This window comes from Lampetra planeri, chromosome 3, assembly GCF_965212315.1.
Source record: "Lampetra planeri chromosome 3, kcLamPlan1.2.h2, whole genome shotgun sequence".
In the NCBI taxonomy this organism is placed as follows: Eukaryota; Metazoa; Chordata; class Hyperoartia; order Petromyzontiformes; family Petromyzontidae; genus Lampetra; species Lampetra planeri.
In genome coordinates, this window is record NC_136109.1 from 18856106 (window position 1) to 18878630 (window position 22525).

Consider the following 22525-nt stretch of genomic DNA (forward strand, 5'->3'; position numbering starts at 1 on the left):
AGCAATCATCATCAGGTGTGAAATCCACAGCAAGAAAATTGTGGATTTCACACCTGATGATGATTGCTTGTGTTGCAGTCGAAACGTTGTGGGAAATAATAAATAGTAAAAATATTAAACAATAAAAATTCTCACGACGTTTCGACTGCAACACAAGCAATCATCATCAGGTGTGAAATCCACAGCAAGAAAATTGTGGATTTCACACCTGATGATGATTGCTTGTGTTGCAGTCAAACGTTGTGGGAATTTGTATTGTTTATTATTTTTATTATTTTATTATTTCCCTTCTACGTGACTTTACCGAAAGAAACAAGAATATAATACAACAAGGTTTTTAAGATGCATTAAGCACACACAGGCACTTGTGGTGAACGTGCAAACAAGCATGCTCTGGTAATTCTAGATTTGAAGTTTTCGTGACTGCAAGGATTCATCCTCTTTGGTTTTTTCAGTAAAGTCACGTAGGTGAAAAATTGAAATAAATTAAATCACGAAACGTCGTTTAAATTAAAATAAATGAAATCACGAAACGAATTTTAAATAAAATAAATTAAATCACGAAACGTCGTTTAAATTCAAATAAATCACGACGTTTCGTGAAAGTTGTTTAAATTAAAATAAATTAAATCACGACGTTTCGTGATTTATTTTATTTTAAAAATTACCTACGTGACTTTACCGAAAAAGCCAAAGAGTATGCTCTGGTAATTTATGGCATTGTCTTAGATACTGATTGGTCAACACCAGATTCTTTATGGCCTCGTCTCACCGCCAGTGTCACACCAGAGAAGGCGAAAAGGCGACCAGTACAAGGACAATGCCAGGGCATTTTACGCTCGGGGTGAGCAGTTACAAAATGAGAATTTTTTTGGCCAATATCAAAGTATGAAACATTAAGATAAGGTTGTATCCTATCTGGCAATAAAACAAGTGGTGTTAATATTATTTGAGTCTTTCGGTAAAGCCACGTCGATAGAAAAATAATACAATATCACGACGTTTCGATCGCAACACAAGCAATCGTCATCAGGTGAAAAATATATCGGGGGACCTGCTGAGGCAGGAAAAAATATGGTGATGTTCAAACACCAAACAAAAACATTGTTATTGATAAAGTCACGTAGAAAGAAATAGATTCAATAATAAGATTTTTTTTTCATATTTAATTTATTTTCTTTCTACGTGATTTTACCGAAAGAACCAAAGAGTAATTCCTGCAGTCACGAAAGCTTCAAATCAACATTGTTATTGAGATCTAGATTCAAATCAACATTGTTATTGAGTTTGACAACGAATTGATGACGATGGTGATACCCCCGCGCGCCATCTTGCTAAGGGAAGCGGCTCTTGCGGGGCGGGGGAAGCAGCCACCGGCGCGACGTCACCAAGACGCGACCCTAGAACCGGCGACGTCATCCCCCCCCCTCCACCCGCAAAGGTATAACCCTACCCAACATGGCCGCCGTTCTACTCGCGTCGCTTGTTGATGGCCGCCACCGTCGCTGCCAAGACATTTGGCGGGAAAAGGGCGGCCCGCGCTGTCGCAAAAGTCGAAGGCGGATTTCTGATCAATAACAAATAAACGACCGTGGGGGTTCTTTTATTTATTTAGATTCCTTCGATTGTCCGATGGATCTGAGCGCATTCGAGTCGGACAACACCGGCAGCTGCCGCGTCTCGTCCCCCGTGCCGGTGTCCTGCCTCACGGAGCCCGTGGCGCTCGGCGTGGACGAGGCGGGACGGGGGCCCGTGCTGGGTCAGTCAGTCAGGCAGTCAGTGTGAGGCTCACAGAGCCAGGCAGTCAGTGAGGCTCACAGAGCCAGGCAGTGTGTGTGTGTGTGTGTGCGAGGCTCACAGAGCCAGGCAGTGTGTGTGTGTGAGGCTCACAGAGCCAGGCAGTGTGTGTGTGTGTGAGGCTCACAGAGCCAGGCAGTGTGTGTATGTGAGGCTCACAGAGCCAAGCAATGTGTGAGGCTCATAGAGCCAGGGAGTCAGTGAGGCTCACAGAGCCAGACAGTGTGTGAGGCTCACAGAGCCAGGCAGTCAGTGAGGCTCACAGAGCCAGACAGTGTGTATGAGGCTCACAGAGCCAGGCAGTGTGTGAGGCTCACAGAGCCAGGAAGTCAGTGAGGCTCACAGAGTCAGTCAGTCAGTGAGGCTCACAGAGTCAGTCAGTGAGGCTCACCGAGCCAGGCAGTCAGTGAGGCTCACATAGCCAGACAAGGGGTCCAGTGTGTGTGTGTGGCTCACAGAGCCAGACAGTCTGTGTGAGGCTCACAGAGCCAGTCAGTGAGGCTCACAGAGCCAGCGGCAGTGTGTGTAAGGCTCATAGAGCCAGGCAGTGTGTCTAAGGCTCACAGAGCCAGGCAGTGTGTGAGGCTCACAGAGGCAGGCAGTGTGTGTGTGTGTGGCTCACAGAGCCAGGCAGTGTGTGTGTGTGAGGCTCACAGAGCCAGGCAGTGTGTGTGTGTGGGGCTCACAGAGCCAGGCAGTGTGTGTGTGTGGGGCTCACAGAGCCAGGCAGTGTGTGTGTGTGGCTCAGAGCCAGGTAGTGTGTGTGTGTGGCTCACAGAGCCAGACAGTGTGTGTGTGAGGCTCAGAGCCAGGCAGTGTGTGTGTGAGGCTCATAGAGCCAGGCAGTGTGTGTGTGGCTCACAGAGCCAGACAAGGGCTCTCTGGGGTCCAGTGTGTGTGTGTGGCTCACAGAGCCAGACCTGGGGTCCAGTGTGAGGCTCAGAGCCAGATCTGGGGTTCAGTGTGTGGCTCACAGAGCCAGGCTGTGAGTGTCCAGTGTGAGGCTCACAGAGCCAGACCTGGGGTCCAGTGTGTGGATTAGTCAGGACAGCTAACAGGCTGCCTGACTAACAACGCCGAGGAGGTGAAGATGGTGACTAAGACTCCAGCAGCATGACGGGTTCCACTCCAAACAACAGCCCCGAACCTTGCTCAGGGTCCCCCTTTATCCACCCAGCGTGGCCTCGCTCTGCCTTTGGCCACGCACCCCTTTTCGAACCTACTAGAAGGTTCCCGGGCATTACCTCACGTGCCCCCTCTATCACCTTTGCCCCAAATCCCTTTCTCCGGCTTATCACGTGACCTGCCGGCAGACAGGGCTGCTCCAACAGCAGATCCCCTTCTCTGCCAGCAACCAGCGCTGCGCGCCATAGTAACCCATTCCAGGTCACTACATCTATATGAAAAATAAAAAAAAATGTCCTTGTATATGTGTACTGAATGTATATTTCAATGTGCGTATCTTTTTGTGTGTTCAGGACCCATGGTTTATGGAATATGCTACTGTCTTGTCTCTAAGAAGTCTGCACTTGAAAAGATCAAAGTTGCAGGTAAGTCATGACCATACAATTCACCAACAGGAGGTTAATCATTTCCATGGTTATAACACTTAGTCCCTGAAATCAGATTCCTCATTACGGTGTGTCTCTCTTTATCTCCCTGCATCTCCATGCCTCTCCCTGTGTCTCTTCATTTCTCCCTTCATGTATCTCCCTGCACATCTGTCCCCTTTGTCCCCCTGTGTCTGTCTGCACCTCCCCGTTATCTCCCGTGTCCCATCCAGACTCTAAGACATTGTCCGAGAAAGAGAGGGAGCAACTCTTTGAGCAACTGAATGGGGAGGCGAGCAGTTTCGTCGGTTGGGCCCTTCAGATTCTCTCTCCAAACTACATCTCAACGTGCATGCAGAGACGGTAATAGTGGTGGTGGTGATGGTGGTTGTGGTGATGAGACGATGGTGATAATGGGTCTGCCGCTGCTTTGAATGACGATGATGCTGATCACGCTGCTAATGTTGATTCATGCAGCTGCCAATGATGATGCTAATGCTACCGACTACGATGATGTTTTTCAGGACTAAATACAACCTCAATGCTCTGTCTCACGACGCGGCCATCGACCTGATCCAACACGCGATTGACACGGGAGTCAATGTGCAGGAGGTGACCATCAACAACGTCACCACCACATCGACACAATCACCAGTACAATCACCACCATCAAAACCAGACCAGTGTACTGGCATCATGCTCCAAATAAAAAAAAATACTCACAAATTGCTTAATTGGGAAACAGCAATCATCTCCCCCATACTTAGAAAACTTAGCAGGATCCTCCTGAAATTTTTTTGAAGCTTAGTGATGCTTTCCTGGGTAAACAAGCATCATAATAATCTGCAACATTAACATCATCAACACTGGTACCAACATAAAAACCACCAAGATCAGTTTTGGTCCCATCAATACCATAGCTGCAGCAGGATCATGAATATCATAATCACCATGGGTAATATTAGCAACATATATTCCACCATCATCCCTAATTCCATCACCACCAATGTGTCCTTGTATCTTACCATCTGTGGCTCTTTTTAAATCCTTTATATTAAGTTCACTTGCTTGCTTGCTTGCACGCTTACGACCGTGCAAATCTTTCGGTCGTTTTTTAACCCACTTCCCGTGATCCAATTGAGCTGACATTTTGCACACAGACTCGTTGTGCGTGACAATTTATTTTCGTGAAATTTTTTTCTCCAAAATTTTACACTTTTTAGGAAAAAAATAATTAGATTTAATTACCAATTGCTTAATGGTGGCAGGCAATCATCTGACCCATAGGTGGAAGCCATCTCAAGCCAGAGGACGAGAGGACTCTAGCCGCCACGCATATAAAGGATTTATAGTGAAAAACTTTTTTTTTAAATCCTTTATATTAAGTTCGCATGCTTGCTTGCTTGCGTGCTTGCTTGCTTACGACCGTGCAAATCTTTCGGTCGTTTTTAACCCACTTCCCGTGATCCAATCGAGCTGACATTTTCCACACAGACTCGTTGTGACAGACAATTAATGTTCGTGAAAAAAATTCCCAAAATTTTACACTTTTTAGGCAAAAAAAAATTATTTTACATATATTCAAATATAACTCATTCTTGGCTTTGGCTGAACGTCACAGTATAAGAGCCCAGAGCGTAACCCCTCCACAGGCCGTGGCGGAGTAGCACAGTTGGTAGTGCCCTCGCTTCCCATGCCAAAGGTCGCGGGATCGATCCCCGCGTCCTCCACAGGCGAATATATTTTAAATCCTTTATATTAAGTTCGCTTGCTTGCTTAGGACCGTGCAAATCTTTCGCTCGTTTTTTAACCCACTTCCCGTGATCCAATCGAGCTGACATTTTCCACACAGACTCGTTGTGTGTGACAATTAATTTTTGTGAAAATTTTTTTCCAAAATTTTACACTGTTTAGGGAAAACAAATTAAATATTTAATTACCAATTGCTTAATCCTGGCAGACAATCATCTGACCCATAGATTGCAGCCATCTCAAGCCAGAGGACGAGAGGACTCTAGCCGCCACGCATATAAAGGATTTAGAGTGAAAAACTTTATTTTTACGGGTTTACTTGTTACGGGTTAATTTTTTCTTCCCATGCGATTATCGTTCTCTACCTTAACTGTATTTTGGGTTTAGTTAAATCCTTTTCAAGACACTTAATTGCAATAGACGGGGTTAAAAATGGAATGCACCGTGTAAAATGTTTCCTTAAGTGAGTTTTACCTGTTCCCCAATTGTATTTCCACCTATTCACGTGATTAAGAAAGGTAATTGCACAAGCCAACACTTTCCTTATGTAGCATACAGCAGCCTCCATGAAAGGATGTGTAAAACTCACGATCAAAGGAGCTCATGTTGAAGGCTTTGAAGACGTTGTAGCCAATACAATGAGGCAACCCAAAGACATTCATCTGATGACGCCCAAAACCGCTGCCAGAAGCTGAGAACTATGCATCAATGCAATAGGACCCACATGAGAAACTCGGAGCGTAAGCATTGGGGACATAATACATTCCCTACACTTTTTAACTGGACCTTTTCTGTCACGTGCACCTCGGTGTGTCTCACTGTGAATCTGCCCATGTGCCCTAGGTGTTTGTGGACACAGTAGGCCCTGCTGACAAATACCAGCAGAAGCTGTCTGCTCGTTTTCCAGGCATCTCCGTCACAGTCTCTGCCAAAGCGGACGCCCTCTTCCCTGTGGTCAGCGCGGCCAGCATCTGTGCCAAGGTGCGAAGATGATGTCAACATCCTCATCATTAAAGCATAAACATAACCATACCACCACCGTCGTGATCGTCACCACAACCACTGAGTAAAAGCTCGCTCTTACAAAATTCAACGAGGGTTCTTTTCTCCTTTGTTTTATTGTATTTTTGTTAAAACACTCAAATAGAAACGTATATGGACTGTAACTCTTCTAGTACAGTGATTAAAATGTCAAACATCTGCCAGAAAATTGTATCAGCAAAATTATGGATGCAATTTAACTGAAAGTATCTCACTCTGACTTGAACAAACTAACAGATTCAAAATGGCTCGGTCAGATTGTGTTAAATAATATTTAATGAAATACTTAAAACAAACTGAATCTGGTGTTTGGGATAGAAAAATCCAGTTCAGTTTTCTATACTACCAGTTGAGTCATAAATTATTAGTAAAACAAAATACTCTACACACAACTGCTTTAAAAGAGAAAAAAATATATATAACAGGTGACTTGGCATGAAGAAGGGCTAATGTCCAAGACATTCTTTAATGGCTGTAATATTGGCAAATGTGTTGAATTTTTGTTACCAGTTGACTACATTAATGCATTCACTCATATAATTAAAATGTGTTTATTCAAGCACTCCTTTTCTAAACATTTTGTCACAAGCAAAGTAATATCGAAATACGTAAACAAACCATCACAATTTACCGCTACCACAATTACCAACATCATCATTGCGAGAACAATTAGGATAATTGCTCCAATCACGACCGCTGCCACCAACCGCCATCACCCACCCCACCACTCCCTTCTCTGGTCGCTCCACCCCAGGTGGCCCGCGATCGCTGCATCTCGCGCTGGAAGTTTGTAGAGAATCTTGATGACGCGGCTGCTTCTGTGGCTGCCGATGTGGGGTCCGGCTACCCCAACGACCCCAAGACCAAGTCGTGGCTGCGTTCGCACTGCGACCCCGTGTTCGGCTTCCCTCAGCTCGTGCGATTCAGTTGGAGCACAGCCACCACCCTCCTGCAGGAACTCGCCACTCCGGTCACTTGGTGAGCAAACTAGCCCCGAGCTGTGGCCCAGCTCATAATGGTCATGTTGAAGATACCGAGTTGGTGTGACATTCAAGACCTGGGTCTACGTGTCTCTAACCGTGTTGTGTCTTTCAAAGGGGTTCAGAATGGTTGTCAGAGATACTGAGTCCAGCACCGCTGGTATCTAGGGTTCAGTCTCCGAGTTTGGGAGTTTTACTTTCAAGGGGTTCACAATGGCTGTGTTGGCGATAACGAGCCAACACTGTTGAGGTGATGGAATCGATTCCTGAATATGGGCGTCAGGTGGCTCGGAATAGCCGTGTCAGGTTCATAACAGCATTGGGTGATGTACACTCAATTGGCAATGTTGAGCTCCTGGGTTTGAGTGCCTCTTCCTAAGGAGGTACATAATGGTGATGTTGAGGACATTGATCCCTGCATCTGGATGTTTCACTCTCAAGGGACGCATAACGGCTCTGTCAGACACTGAGCCAACAACACTGAGATCCTGATTTTTTTTGATAGTCGCTGCCTCTTTCTAACACTGTTTCCATCTCTCAGGGACGACGATGAAGACGGTGAAGGTGGAGATTTATCCACGCCTTCTGTGATGTCGTTTTTTTCAAAAAAGAATCAAGCGTCAACGCCAGAAACCCATCGATACTTCCGAGACCGAAGCCTTGTTCCGTTCAGCGACATTTAACAGAGCCGACAAAACATCCAATTCAAGTTTCTTTATTTGACCAAACGAGAGCCCATTCAAGATCCCTTTTCACTTGAAATTGATATGCTTCACCCAATTGACAGCCTATTTAGATTTACTATTTACACACACACATAAATGTGAATAACAAAGTGTCCCCCTGCTCAAACAAGTGTAGGCTGTCGCTCATCTCAATTTGGAGGCCTGAACCACAGGTGAACATTCCACATTCTCATGGCAGGGGCCAGTATCTACACCGGATGACCACTGTTGACTTGACACTTGGGAGTAATCATCTAGAGTCAGTCATCAACACCAAAGACTGGAGTCCAACCTCTGACTGCTTCTTAAGCAATTGGGAGGTGACTGACCGGGCTGGCCAACCTTTTGGTCCATCGAGTAAAAAATGTGTAGTGCTCAATTATTTAAAGTGGAGGACTCTGGTGATAAATGAGAGAGGGAGAATGAGAATTGTAGAATTTGTAAAAGAACAATAAAATGTATCATGAAAATAAGATTGCGTGTGAATCTGTGCAAGCAAGTAAAACCGTATATGATCTGCTTGTAATAATCATTTCGACTTGTAATGCACACAATATTCACTCACTGAAAGATAATGATTCGAAGGCGGGAGGATCCACAGGTGGCAAGGCAGCCACTCGGGTTAGCCGGCACCAACAATTGCATTTCCGTGCGTTCACCGTGTCCCCTGTATGTTTCGCCATGCCCCCAGTGTCTCTCTGCGTGTTGCAGTGCACCATCTCACTGTGTCCGCACGCGTTTCTGGGTGTCCTCGCATTTCTGGGTGTCCCCGCGTGTCCCCACAGTCCGCACGTGCCACGCAGTGAAGACGGCCAGGAACACGAGGAAGTGGAAACAGGAAGTCGCCGAGATGAGCACGGGGAAGAGGTCGGGGTAGCGAGCAGGCGCAGACACGAGGCAGCTCCCGGCAAGCAGCGTCGCCATGGAGACTAACGAAGCAACCAGCTGACGGGGCGGGGACAACGGAGCGCAGAGTGAATACAAGACACCCCCGTATAGCCTTAAACTTTTGGGGCAAGTGCTGTTCGTGAGCACCTATAACGGCAAAGTAAACACGGTTACCTGCGTGCACACAATTACACACTGGTATATACACTTACAAAGGCAAATATCCCTAGTGTAGCCTGCATGGGTTGTTTGTGCCAAGTGCTGCTTTGGAGCTTTTATTTAAGCTGGCATGAAACGCCACCACCACGAGCAATGACTTGCCCTTCAGCAATTTGACGAACCGTCACAATTTGAGGCTGCTATCTAATTCAAGAATATTTGTGTTCATCTTAAAATTACCATCTAATTTGTTTTATCATTTCTCATAGTTGATTCATCGGTAGTGTTGCTCCATTAGCCTGAATGTGACAGCACTATAATCGCATGTAATTTACATTAAATGTGAATAAGCAAATCTCATGCGTACAATTCGGTGCACTTATGAGTGGAGGAATGAGCTTTGGTAAATTAATCGAAGAATTGTTACAAACCTAACCACCATCAACACTACCACTGCTACCTGACGCCGCCGCCCCATGTTCTCACCACTGCCCGCGAGAGCCGAGTTAGCCTTGGGGTCAGGAGGCCCCATGAAGCGACCATGAATCCCAGCGTCATCGTCACGGTGGGAAGCAGCAGCCCGTCTCTCTGCAGCAAGGGTAGCATGCTGAAACACACGGGGGATACATGGCGATATGTGTGGGCATGCACACACATGGATACAGTTATTGACACATGGAGACACGGTGAGGCGCACGCACAATTTGAATTGGCTCGGGGAGCCGTGTCACGAGACGTTGAACCAGCACTGCTGAAATCATGCATCCTGGCTCTTGGTTTGGGTCTCTCTCTCGTGGACTCTAAAATCATTCAAGAGATCTGATACAAAAGCATAGATAGCACTGAGAAATGAAATTAAGCATGAGGAACAGAAGCATTTTGTTTTGACTGGTCTTTAAAGCAGATCTGACTCGACTTCAGTTCGCAGACTGTTTCAGATCACAGGGGCTGCAGATTAAAAGCTCCGTTCTGCTGTCCAAAGTCGAGTGGATGTCACACAGCAGCAGCAGGTCCATACCCGGACGAGCGTAGATTTTGTGGCCGTGTAAGAGAGACTCATCCAGCACCAGTGGAATCGTGGTTTCAAACTCAAAGTTTGGTTGTCTCTGAAGAGGTTCGCAATTGCCATTCGAGGTTCAGTCAGCACCACCGCTGAAATCCTGTGTTAATAGCCCTGGGTATCCCTCTCAGGAGATCTTTGTACCTGAACGTTGAAACCACGAGGAACCAAGTGACAGCCAGGGGGAACTCGGAGAGGAGTAGGCAGGCTGGGCTGTGAACACAAAGAAAAAGATCCCCCATGTTGCCTTAACATTGTTGGGGCAAGTGCTGTTAGCAAGCACCTATGAAGGCCGGCACAGCACACTACGTGGTGGGTGGCCAGCACCACGCCTGGCCGCCCCTGAGCACAGGCATACATTAATATACACATGCTGTGAATGCATAACAACCGATATCTGCCACGAAGTGGAGGTGATGTCACAACGGCACTTGTGCCAGGCTGGATGCACTGAGGCCACGCAAAGAGTGGAAGGCTCACTGGCAGATGATAAAGGAACAGACCCAAGTGTTATGAGTTGACTGAGATGACTGGCAGATGCACCACCAGTGCTTCCCACTGTCCCGAATTTCTGCGCACATACATTAATTTGTATACACATGCTGTGCATACACACACACACGTACATTAATTTACACATGCTGTGCATACACACACACATACCTTAATATACACTGTGCCACTGCTCCCAGATATTACGCGCACATAAACACATGCACATAAACACATGCACATCTATTATTGCTTGGCTGTTGTGAGTTAATTCCTGGTGTTGTTGATGTTACGGTTGCTGTTTTTGTGGCTGCTGTTCTTGTTGTCTCACATAGCGGCCAGGAGGATGGATTTTTCGTGAACTTGAAAGGAGAAGAGGAAGAACGAGAGAGATGAAATAATCTGGAGATACACGGAGACACACGAAGACAACGGTGTTAGCGTAATGACCTGTTCGAGCAGACCTAAATGTTGACCAGTTCACAGTCACTCGTCAGAGTTTAAATCCCGGTCGCAGAGCAACTCCATAGGACCGCCACTGTTGACGTCCCCCACGAAGTGATACTCGTTTTATCTACTCGGGTCAATCCCATTCAATGCCACAACCAGGAGTTCAACGTACAACCTTGCTGATCTCGTCAAGGACCATGAACTCCGGTCATCCTCGCAGCGGCTTTTGGCTGGCCATCGAACAAAAACGGTCACTGCATCGTGCACTTCAGATGTGCTGCTGCGGCCATCTGGAAAGCTCTTCCGATATTAGGCAGCCACTGGAGCTGTGCACATTTAAATCTAAATTGAAAACGAATTCCTTTAGAACTGCTTTTTGTGTTTAGTTTGTTGTCCTTTCCCCACACCTCCGATGATCACAATCGGCTACGTACGGAGCGAAAGAACTTCAACATACACACATACTTGCTCGCTCTACCGATGAGCCACCAAGCCGCAATACAATTGGGAGAGGGGGGGGGGGAAGGAATCAATAATAATATTAATAAATACAGTGAAGTGCGAATCTATCAATAGGGACTCCTCGATGGGTCAAGGGCAAATGGGGACTCACCAGGCACAGTTTGAATCCGAGGAGAGACGGGGATCGCAGGAGGAGGAAACACGACGGCGAGAGAGACAGTAGCGTCGACAGCAGACTGGGGACAGTGCGGACACAAGTGTGCACGAGAGAGGGTGTATATCGGTGTACAGTTGCAAATAAAAAAAAGTTTTCTTTTTGCGTTTTATTCCTATGTAGTTGTGTGTGTGGCGGTTAGCGCACTGTGCTACGAGCCCGGTGACCCGCGTTCCATTCCTGCTCACGGACAACAGCAATGATGAAAATATTAACCGGGTTTGGGCCTCCCCTCGGTAGACTCAGCCTTAAATGGGTACCTGGTGCAGTTTGTAAAACATAAGCACTTGGAGAGACAATGGCGGCCAGACGTGGTGCTGGCTACCCACCCCATTGTGTACCGTGTTGACCTTGATAGGTGCTCGCTACCAGCACTTGCCCCAAAAGGCTGTTAAAGTCTAGATGGGAGACACCTGTTTTGTATGTAATTCTGAGTGTATGTAAGCATGTATGTGTATGTATGCTGAATTCATTTTGTACCCGTACATTGCCAACCATGCTAATCGCATATGTATGGGACTTCTCGCAAGATGTCTGACCAGTGCAGAAGAGTAGGCCAAACTTCCCTCGAGAGGGGCTCTCTCCTAGTGGAGGCCCTTCTGCCAGCAATGGCATGAGCAAGTAAATTACAGAGCTGCACCTTTACTTTGTATTGTACATGTACGTGATAGTGCGTTGTCTGCAAACACACCTCACGAACAGCTGTGCTTCTTGGCTCAAAATATTTCGGATCTTGAAAACCACTGAGAGACTGCACCACACGTTAGCGACCTTATCCTGGCAACACAATCACCACCATCGTCATCACAACCGTAACACTCATCAGCATTTAACATTGTCAATCAATGTTCAGTTCATTAACATAGTGGCCCTGTCAGAAATAATGATTCCACACCGTTGAGAACCTTGGTTTAAGGCCTGGGTCTTGGGAGTCTCACTCTTTCATGTGCTTTTAAATGGCCGTCTCACACTCAGCCAGGATCACTGAGACTCCGGGGTTTGAGTGTGGATTTCAGCTGTCTGTGATTATACCAGCTTCTCGAGTACAGTAAGGTGATGGTCTCAGCCCAGTCACAAATGAATGCACATCAATGTTTTATAACATCTAAAATCAAAGCGTGTGCCTCCCCGTCTCTTCTCAGATTTATTCCGTGTTCTCTTTTCATCCTCTGGCTTCCCCTGTTCGTGTTGCCTTTGCTCCCTGTCTCTCTTCTCCCAATACCATCTTTCAGGTATGTGCCACCCTCCATATCTCTCTTCTCTCTTTCGTGTCTGCCTTCCCCTCCCTGTGTTTGCCTCCTCCCAACTTCCCCCAAGCCAAGCCTCTGCTTTCGATGTCTCAGCTCCGCTCCCTGTGTCTCTTCACCTCGTAGAGACCGCGAGACACGGGGAAGATGCGGGCGAGGATCTGGAGCAGCTGCTGAGGATCGCTCAGGAAGGGAGCGGAGCACACGGCAAGGGTGGCGATCACGGTGATGGCCAGACGCAGCAGCAGCAACAACCTGGAGGCAAACAGCAACAGCAGAGGTACAGTCCCCATGTCTGCCACGGCCTCCGTCTTCCTCCCCGCATCTCTGCCTCCTCCATGTGTCGCCTTTCTCCATCTATGTTACTCTCTTCTTGCCTTTCTCCTCCCTGTCTCTCTCCATATCTTCCTTCTCCACCCCATGTCTTCTTCCTCCTCCCATCTGCCTGTGCCTCACCTCTCCTTCCACACCTCCGTGACTCCCCTCTCCTCCCTGTCTCCGTGACTAATTTACTCCGTTTTCCCCCGCAACTCAACCGCACCTCCCTGCACCTCTCCGCACTTCCCCCTCTCCCTCGGTGTGCTTCCCCTCTCCTTCCCTCTCCTCCCCTTGTTCCCGCATACCCGCGTGTGCGTGGCCGTGAGTGGATGCAGCGTGCCAGCAGGAAGCAGAAGAAGGCGGGCGCGTGATAGAGTTGCATCTGCTTGTAGGCGAGCGAGAGGCAGAACGCGACCGAGGCGAGCAGCGGGCGGCCATGGAGGAGAGCGAGGCTTGCCCAGAGAGACAGACCCAGGCTCACGCCGTTATACCTAGGCTGGAGTCAAGGGCTTTCTCGCTCGCAGGAATGCACGGCCACACGGGTGCCGGCCACAGTGGCATAGACACACACACATAGAAATACCTACACAGGGACCAGGCAATTAATCGAATCGCGATGAAGCGAGAAAATGAACTGTCATGATTCAGGGTCAGTAGCGAATTGGCAAGTTCTGTTTACGTGACAAACCTTACTAATTGTGTCAGGTGGTGGCGGGTTTAATGACACATTTATATATTTACGCGATCTAACCCAAAAAAAACCTGTATTCAGGGTCATGGTTGAATTTATCAACGGATTCTTTATTTTGCAACTGTAGTGTGTGTAGAATCCGCACTGGGTGCACGGTTTACATGTACCCATTACATACAACATATACGAATGTAAAGTGTTTGCTTCTTACGTGCATCTTGTAAAAAATGGGTTGTGAAATGAAGTATTTTACTTGAACTGATAGATTGTTTCATGAATAACAGGGACAAAGGTGGCATATTGGCAAAAAGCGATTTTCTGCTATTCATGAGAAATATGTCCATCCGTCTGATAACACTTTGTAAGTTTTTCATAAAAGCTACCAAAACTCACCGCACAGCTTGCCAATAGCAGTTCCTGTGCGCATGATTCGGTCAAATCCCATAATCAAATGGAGGACCCCTTAATGGTTTTCAACACGGATATTTATTTATTTATTACTGATTAAACAGATGCTTATATGGGAAAATGTGTGTGCATTAATATTATTCACGAGTTGATGTGGGTTTCCTCCAGGTGCTCGGGGTTCCCCTTACCTGTATAAACCTCATGAAACGGCTGAACATTTTTTTAAATATATATATGCATCACTGTATTGTGGATTGTGAGATGGCGTTTGCATGATGGACGCTAAATATAAACGCCCGTGGCAGCATCTAAATGCGACCGCATCTCAAGATGCTGTGCAAAGGGTACGGGCATATTCATCTTGTAGTTTTTAAAGAGAGGTAGTAAGCAATAGGCAGAGGAATAAGGAACAGTCCTGAGTCTTGAGTTGAGACAGCGATTACAATTGTCTGTAAAGGATACTGAAAATGCCCATGGTCGATGAGAATGATTCCTGGATAGAGAAGCGTGCACACACATACTGACATCTACACACAAACACACGAACACAGATACAGACAACACAAAGACACAAACACACAGACATGGACACACACTCATAGATGCACAGATAAATACATACTCAGATGCATACACAAGCAAAGAAACACATACAAGCAAATTAGTAATACAATTAAGTTAAATGATGTACATATATTTAAACGAGAATTCATCTCAATAGGCTCACAGGGATAAGTGTACGCTTCTGGTTAAAATCAAGGCTCGGTATTGCTGTGGTCAGAGGGCTCAACTCACGGCCAGAGTTGTGAGTTCAATTCCGAGTCAGAGGTAGGCTCAGCCCACCCATCACCACCATCAACAATAGCATCATCACCACCACCATCACCATAAACATATTCACCATCACCAGTAGCATAATCATCATCCCTTCAGTGTTGATAAAAATTATTGGGAACGTTTTGTGAAAAAGTCAACAGCTGTCATCCTGATAATTGGTTCTTTACCCTTTCTATCCGGCAACAAAAAGGTGTCAGTTTTGTTGCCAGATAGAAGGGTAAAGAACCAATTATCATATTTTTACTGGCAAATGAGGTTCCCATAGCTGTCATCCTATGAATGGTCTGGCCCCCACCATGTCAATGTGGAATTACACCACTGGTTCATGTCCCATACCCATTTGAACAGATGGACACTGTGGCTCGAGTTGGTAATGAATTGGCAATACCGGTGTAATAATTTAAATATTTTAGGCCTCGGCAAAGCACTTTTCCTTTTTTGTTGTATTATTTGTTCTTGAAACTTGCTGGGCCAGCCCTACTGGACATTTTTGAACAAGAGCTTCATAGGCCATCGGATTCCTCCAGGATAAATAAATACAATAAAAATTCGGATTATTTCAAATTGGCCAAACATCCCCAGGAGGGCACTCGTGGACACGAGTCTTGAAACTCGGAGAGGTGTCAACTTGCACAGACCCATGCCTCACTCGCATGGGCAGCAGCATCAGCAGCTGCCACCACCACCAACACGCACCTTGCGACGCCATGAGTCACGCGCCCCCCACAGGCAGCAGAGCACGACAGCGGGGATAAACACGAACACATCTGCCAGCATGACTGTCGGGGAGACACGGGGTAGGTGGGAGGAGAGGAGAGATATGGTGAGAAGAGGGAATACACGAGGAAGAAAGGGTAAATATGGGGTGTGGAGGAGACATGGGGAGGACAGGGGAAACACAATGATGAGAGAGGAACACACAGGGAAGAGACTAGAAATATAAAGGGTAGAGAGAATACATGGGGAGAAGATATGGGTAGAGAGACAGGAAGGAGAGGGGAGACAGAAAGATATGCACTTAACAATGTAATGACGTGTGAAGTGCATTACAAATATTAAACGGTGATGAAGAGAACGGGGGAAAACTCGAGGAGGAGCGCAGAGATACAGGGAGACTTGGGAGAGACACGGAGAAGAGAAACACAAAGAAAACAGGAAAATGTACAGAGACACTGGGAGATTCGTGACTTTATGTGATTCACGGCGCACCGCTCATCCTTGTACTACTGTTATTTGTAAAGTCATAATTTTAATAACGGCCACACTTTTCAATAAATCAAGTGTTGTGTTTGTGTGTGTGTATGCGTGTGTACCGGTCGCCCTCATGAACATCTTGTGCTCCATCCCTTCATGTCCCCTGGACTCCCCCAGCTCCACCCAGCGCCGGTCAAACCACCGTGCCCTGGCAGAAGGGGGGGGGGGATGTGGCCATTATGAACGAGACATTATGAATGTACAGAGACAGTGAGGAACCCAGACCTCAGAACTTAGAACTCAGGTGTTGCTGCTTCTGCATCTCTGACATAACCATTTTGAAACCCCTAATATTCCCCGACCCAGGGCTTGGGGTGCCACGGTGGCGAGATGTTAACTACTTTGCTGTTATACAGAAGATCATGGGTTCAATCCCGACCCTGACGCCTGTATATTTGGACTTTGCATGTTTATCCCTCTACGTTTAGAAACATGCACTTCTGAAAAATAGCTATATAGCTCAGTGGGCTTTACCTGGTAAAATAAAACTAGTTTATAGCTTGAACTTTAACGCCAAGAATTCAGTGGTGCTGTCTCGATACCTTGGGATACAGCCATCATGAGACCGCGTGAGCGCTCTGTCTAGTGAGGGTACTCACACATATCCGCACAGCAGGCTGTGGTAGGCGGTGAGCGGAGGGTAGTCGAGGCCCCAGTAGAGGAGGTCATTACGCGTACTGTTAAAATACCTGAGCACAGACAGGTCCACGGATAGGCAGACACAAATAATGAGGGAAAAACAGGCATGCAGACATCATGTCGTATTGAAATGAGAAAGGGACATCGGCACAGCAGCAAGGAACATTATTCAGGCAGTCAGCCAAGGTCGATAGACATCATGTTAGACATGTAAACAACATGAAAGAGATACATAGCATGTTACAAAGTGCATATATAGTAGGATAACAGCCATACTGAGACAGACGGAGATAATGTTCTACACCGACTGTAATACAGACAGGCAAACAAAATAAACAGACGTGTCTGACAAAGAGGCAGGCAGACATGCATTAGAGAGACAGCTCAAGACAGCAGTTGGCTACATACAGTGCGAAAGAAGTTCAATATACATACATTCATAGATACAGATGGTATAATAAACAGAGAAAGTTAAAATATGTATAGTTACAAATGCTTAATGTGCAATGTCTATATATTCAGAGGCGCAGGAAACAAGACAAGCGACAAGACAGAAAAAACCGGCACCAACAATTGCCCAAGCTCTCTGGCCCTAAATAGTGATATATGGCAAACTCCTTTAATGTGAGAGGAAACTCTGCTTGTTTCGTGCTTGCGTATAAGTCCATTCTTTCCTCCGGCTGCTATGGGCAGGAATTCCACACAACTCCCTCTCTGCCCCCCCCTCTCTCTGTACTTAAGGCCTCGACACAGAAAGGTTGTATTTCTGTGTGTGCCTATGTGTGTCTCTCTCTGCTTGTGTGTCTGTTAGTGTGTCTCCGTGTCTATGTTTTGTCTCTCTCTCAAATTTTGCAATCTTTGTAAGAACGTAATCAACTAGGTGGGGTGTTGACTGTGGTGTTGGCCGACTCTCTGTGTTGTACTGCATTATATTTCCAAGTTTACTATGTTTGTTTTCTCATTCATTTGTACCTGATGATGGTTGATTGTGTTGCAATCGAAACGTCGTATTCTATTATTATTACATTTATTTCTACGTGACTTTACCGAAAGAACCAAAGAGTAATTCCTGCAGTCACAAAAGCTTTGAATCTAGTTTGCAACACCCAGTGAAAAGCAACGCGTACCAGGGAGAAACACTACGTTCCACACTTTGCTGTCCCGCCTTCTCCTGACAAGCCAGGCTATGTGACAGACAGGCACATATAAAGACAAAGACATAAACATAATAGACAGTTACTAACAGATACAAGGTATATCAGATACAGAAAGAATGAGACGGACATATGTAAATGCAAAATACGAAGATCCACCATAGAGCCTTAACATACTGTTGGGGAAAGTACTGTTAGCGAGCACGTATGAAGGCCGGAATGGCAAACGAGGGGGTGGGTGGCCAGCACCATGCCCGCGACCACCTTTGTCTCCCTAGTGGCGATGTTTACACACCGCACTCGGTTATCACTTGAGGCTGAGTCGACCGAAGGGAGGCCCAGGACTGGTTAAATTAATCGTCACTTGTGTTGGTGGCAGTGAGCAGAAATCGAACTCGGGTTGCTGGGTTCACAGCGCAGCGCGCTAACCGCTACACTACCGCCCCCCACAATGTATATGCAGACAGAGAAACAAGCGGACAGGGTTAGACCATTGTTACCACTCGCGGACGGGCAGGTTCAGGGTGATTTCTTGCCAGTGTCTCTGTGCCTCATAATCCCCAAACATGGGCGGCTTTCCAGCACCTACACACAGACGCACACAAACATAAACAGCCGGCATACGCCACCAAGTCACGGTGATGTCACCACGGCGCCTGTGCCAGAAGAGGTGCACTTTGAGGTCACGTGATGTGTCAAAAACCCGCTGGCAGGAAGCTATGGGACAAACCCAGTTACCATCGGTTGATTGCCTGGGAAGATTGGCAGATACACGACCCGTGCTCCAGTGTAGCAAAAACACACAAAAACAAAGATTCTTCATGTAGCCGATACAGACTGGTGGGGCAAGTGGTCAGCTGTTCGCGAGCACCTATTTAAGGCCTTCACGGCAAATGACGGGGTGGTATGTTCAGCACCACGTCCGCCTTTGTCTCCCCATTGCTAATGCTGACACACCGGAACATGGAACTCACTTAAGGTTGAGTCTGCCGAGGTGAGACCAACGGCATATGTTAAATTAGGTGCCACTCAAGGCCAACTTGCCAGGTGGCATTGGCGAACCACGTTGAGATTTGTGAGACGAACCCAACGGGATGCGCGTTCGCCAGGTAGATGGCAGTGTTAGTAAGTCCGTGAATCCGTCTGTGCGGACCTTGAGTGTTACCCCCTCGGACACCACAGGTTTCCGCCCGTTTCTTCCCCCCAAGGAGCCAAACTGACACTCATGGAAATGGCCAAACATCCCAGCGAGGCGGTCCTGCGTAAACGACGATTAATGTAGCGTAGGCTGGACAATTTCACCGAAACATTTAGCTACCACATGGCGTCATAGGTCGTTGTGGGCAAGGGCTACGTGGTGGGCAGCAAGAGGTTTGAGCGGCAAATTCCCGCTGCCCTGCACCGCTTTCACCGACCCTCTCTGGCAAGCGTGGTGCAGTGTCGCCACCCAAGGGGCAGACCGATGACAACTTTGCGCCGCACAGGGGCAGCTGCCACAAGGGGGGGTCCCCGCACCCCCCCCCCCCTCGAATGGAGATGGGAGCTGCTGGTGGGGGGGGGAGGCTCTCATCCAGCAGTGGATTGTGGCAAAGGGGGGCTGCGTCTACCCCACGCGGATCGCACGTGGGTGCCAAGACTCAATGCGAGATTCAGAAAAAATTAACCCGTAAAAACAAAGTTTTTCACTATAAATCCTTTATATGCGTGGCGGCTAGAGTCCTCTCGTCCTCTGGCGTGAGATGGCTGCCACCTATGGGTCAAATGATTGCCTGCCACCATTAACAATTGGTAATTAAATATAATTTATTTTTTCCTAAAAAGTGTAAAAATTTGGAAAAATGTTTTCACGAAAATGAATTGTCACGCACAACGAGTCTGTGTGCAAAATGTCAGCTCGATTGGATCACAGGAAGTGGGTTAAAAAAACGACCGAAAAATTTGCACGGTCGTAAGCGCGCAAGCAAGCAAGCAAGTGAACTTAATATAAAGGATTAAAAAAAACCCTCAACGTCAGTAACACTGTAGCCTTAAAAAATGGGGCGGGGGACATAGACATAGAAGCGACGTTTCGGGCAACGGCCCTTCTTTTTCGCACGTGGAGAAGACAGGGATGGATAATGGATTCGAAACACCACCGGTGAGTTTCAATCCAAGGCGATGTTCTGTCTGTTACTAATTTGTCGTGTGGTCGTGTGCTGTTTCTCATGCTTCATGTCTCCTCTGTTCGATCGATTAATTCGCTCCATCAAGCTCAATTATTTGCATAAAAGGTAAATCGAATCTTATACCCGCCATTCAATCAAACGTTACGTGTTTTAAAAATATTCTTTGGTGATCGAAACGTAGTAGTTTTTTTTTATTTGAACATAGGGACCGTCCATAAATGACGTCACGCGATTTTGGACGATTTTTGACCCCCCTCGTCAGTCAGACCCCCCTCAAATATGACGTCACAAAGCTCTGCTCCCCCCCCCAAAATAAAACATGCTTTAAATCGCTTTAAACTATTGTCATTGTAGTGCGTATTTAATGTAACGCTGCACTCTGATGTTGTAGGAGAAACATTTGTTAAAAACTCGAATTAATTAAGTAGAACCTGTTGTCTATATTTATTTAAAGTTGCGCATTTTGATGTGACGTCACATTTCTCAAATCCCCTCCGCTCGTCACACATCGTCACAAATGTCTGAGCCGCCCCCCCCTAGGTGCGTGACGTCATTTATGGACGGCCCCCTTCTACGTGACTTTACCGAAAGACCCAACGAATATGAATTCCTGCAGCCACGAAAGCTTTGAGTCAAGAGGTAGCGGCGTGTTTTATTAAGTTGTACTCTAACAGAACCTTTATACCGGAGAAATCCGATGAGCCGTAAAGCTCCCTTTTTGACATCTACGCAATGCGTACGCATCATCGGATACGCTCAACACAAAAATAGTCAAGAGCCCCCTATTTGGCGACACGCGGTGATCGATTAATCGACGATGTGGAATAATGATCGACTCGCCTGAATAGCCATTCAGGGCCACGCACCAGCGGACCACGATGGCCAGCAGCACGGCCAGGGCCGCGCACGTGCACCTGCGCATCGCTCCGATGAGATTAATCGCTTATCAATCGCACCAATGATATTGACGATAGCGATAATCGATCAAGCCCCAGCAGTGTACAAAAAGCGCGGGAGTTCCTTGGGGAGGAACTCGCGCGGACGCGGAAGCTGAGCGCGCGGTGCGGTGGCCTCTGCTGATTCGCGGTGGCGAGGCGAAGGCGCGCGATCGGGGAGCCGCTGATTCGCAATTTAAAGGATTTAAAGGGACGAGTTCAGACTGGAGCACATGTGGGTGGGTGGGTAAAATCTGAATATTTATTTTGGAGGAATTCGATGAGATCTAAAGCTCTTTTTCAGAACGTTACAACAAGCAGTACAAAACCACGGAGTGTAAAAATTAACTAATCACTTAAAATACATGCAAATAAAACTAAACTGTGTTTTATTACCAGGTAAAGCCCGGAGCTATTCACTTATTTTTCACAAATAATAGCTCAACAAAGTGGCTTATGTGGACAATTATAGCAGCTATATCCGACCCGCGACCGCATTTCGTACAGCCTGTACCTAAATGAGTGAAGAAGCTTGACACATTCATCAATGGGTCTAACCACTGCTGAAGGCCTCCCCAAACTGTCGCCATCTGTCACCGATCCTGCGACGTAACGACCCACCCAGCACCTGCACACGAGCGAATGTCATCGCTTCATCTTCCCGACAGCCGTGGTCTCGGGAACGTTCACTCCTTTGGGTGCTACTCCGCCATTATTGTCGACCACCAGCCATCATCGTTTCTATCATATTCTGACCAATACAACTTTTATTAGCAATGTTACATCGGTAACTTGATGTGTTTGACATGTTGCATGTGTTCCTCTTTGTGACTCCCAGTGTCATTCCAAGGATGCATATCCATTATTCTTTGCTCACTTATTAGCTTATGTTCCATTTTCTATCAAGTGTCCATGTTTTGATGTATGGCATAGCAGGTAATAAATACTCACTGAATGAAAACGTTCCTCTCTCGACACATTGCTGTTGCTTTTCACCATCAATTTAGGTTTTTCAAAATAACTTTCACTTGTCTCCTCCATTTCATTTTCATCCCAGTCTGCCTTTAATAACCATTCTCAATATACATATTCAAGCATGTTCTTTCAACAGATATCAGCAATTGTTTATCAAACTTGAGTATGAATGGGCATTCAGGCTAAATGTAATTCATACATACTTGCCTGAAGGTGGTCACTGTTGCAACTGTGTCCAGATCTATCAAATCTGTGAGCTGGCTAAACCAGGCTGGATTGTAGGCAGGCCAGCCCAAATGTATGAAGCTAGCGCAGGTGTTCATATAAAGGGG

At 46.7% G+C, this 22525-nt stretch overlaps 2 protein-coding genes across 3 annotated transcripts; one reads left to right on the forward strand and one right to left on the reverse strand.

Annotated features, from left to right (window-relative positions):
* The first annotated feature begins 1491 nt into the window (after positions 1-1491).
* On the forward strand, positions 1492-8315 carry RNASEH2A (ribonuclease H2 subunit A). Its single transcript, XM_078622683.1, has 7 exons — positions 1492-1759; positions 3276-3347; positions 3581-3710; positions 3872-3959; positions 5943-6080; positions 6895-7118; positions 7662-8315. Exons 1-7 carry the CDS (start codon positions 1633-1635, stop codon positions 7801-7803), a joined length of 921 nt encoding a protein of 306 aa, XP_078478809.1. The 5' UTR covers positions 1492-1632; the 3' UTR covers positions 7804-8315.
* On the reverse strand, positions 7820-21366 carry ALG6 (ALG6 alpha-1,3-glucosyltransferase). Of its 2 annotated transcripts, none has more exons than XM_078622664.1 (14): positions 21124-21366; positions 18619-18703; positions 16925-17014; positions 16385-16473; positions 15768-15850; positions 14697-14761; positions 13441-13626; positions 12937-13072; positions 12262-12347; positions 11508-11592; positions 10776-10846; positions 10097-10165; positions 9379-9499; positions 7820-8790 (listed from the first exon to the last, which is right to left on the reverse strand). In XM_078622664.1, the coding sequence occupies exons 1-14, from the start codon at positions 21203-21205 to the stop codon at positions 8566-8568; spliced, it is 1473 nt and encodes a 490-aa protein (XP_078478790.1). In that variant the 5' UTR covers positions 21206-21366; the 3' UTR covers positions 7820-8565. The 2 variants fall into 2 exon arrangements, with proteins under 2 accessions (XP_078478790.1, XP_078478798.1); XM_078622672.1 differs by having other exon boundaries at positions 21150-21281.
* Positions 21367-22525: the final 1159 nt, after the last annotated feature.

Coding starts and splice junctions, on each gene's coding strand:
- RNASEH2A (XM_078622683.1), top strand. CDS start 1,633: ATGGATCTGAGCGCATTCGAGTCGGACAACACCGGCAGCTGCCGCGTC. Junction 1,760..3,275: donor GGGACGGGGGCCCGTGCTGG/GTCAGTCAGTCA, acceptor TTGTGTGTTCAG/GACCCATGGTTTATGGAATA. Junction 3,348..3,580: donor TGAAAAGATCAAAGTTGCAG/GTAAGTCATGAC, acceptor TGTCCCATCCAG/ACTCTAAGACATTGTCCGAG.
- ALG6 (XM_078622664.1), bottom strand. CDS start 21,205: ATGCGCAGGTGCACGTGCGCGGCCCTGGCCGTGCTGCTGGCCATCGTG. Junction 18,704..21,123: donor GGCCCTGAATGGCTATTCAG/GCGAGTCGATCA, acceptor GTCTGTGTGTAG/GTGCTGGAAAGCCGCCCATG. Junction 11,593..12,261: donor GAAGCACAGCTGTTCGTGAG/GTGTGTTTGCAG, acceptor CACTGTCCCCAG/TCTGCTGTCGACGCTACTGT.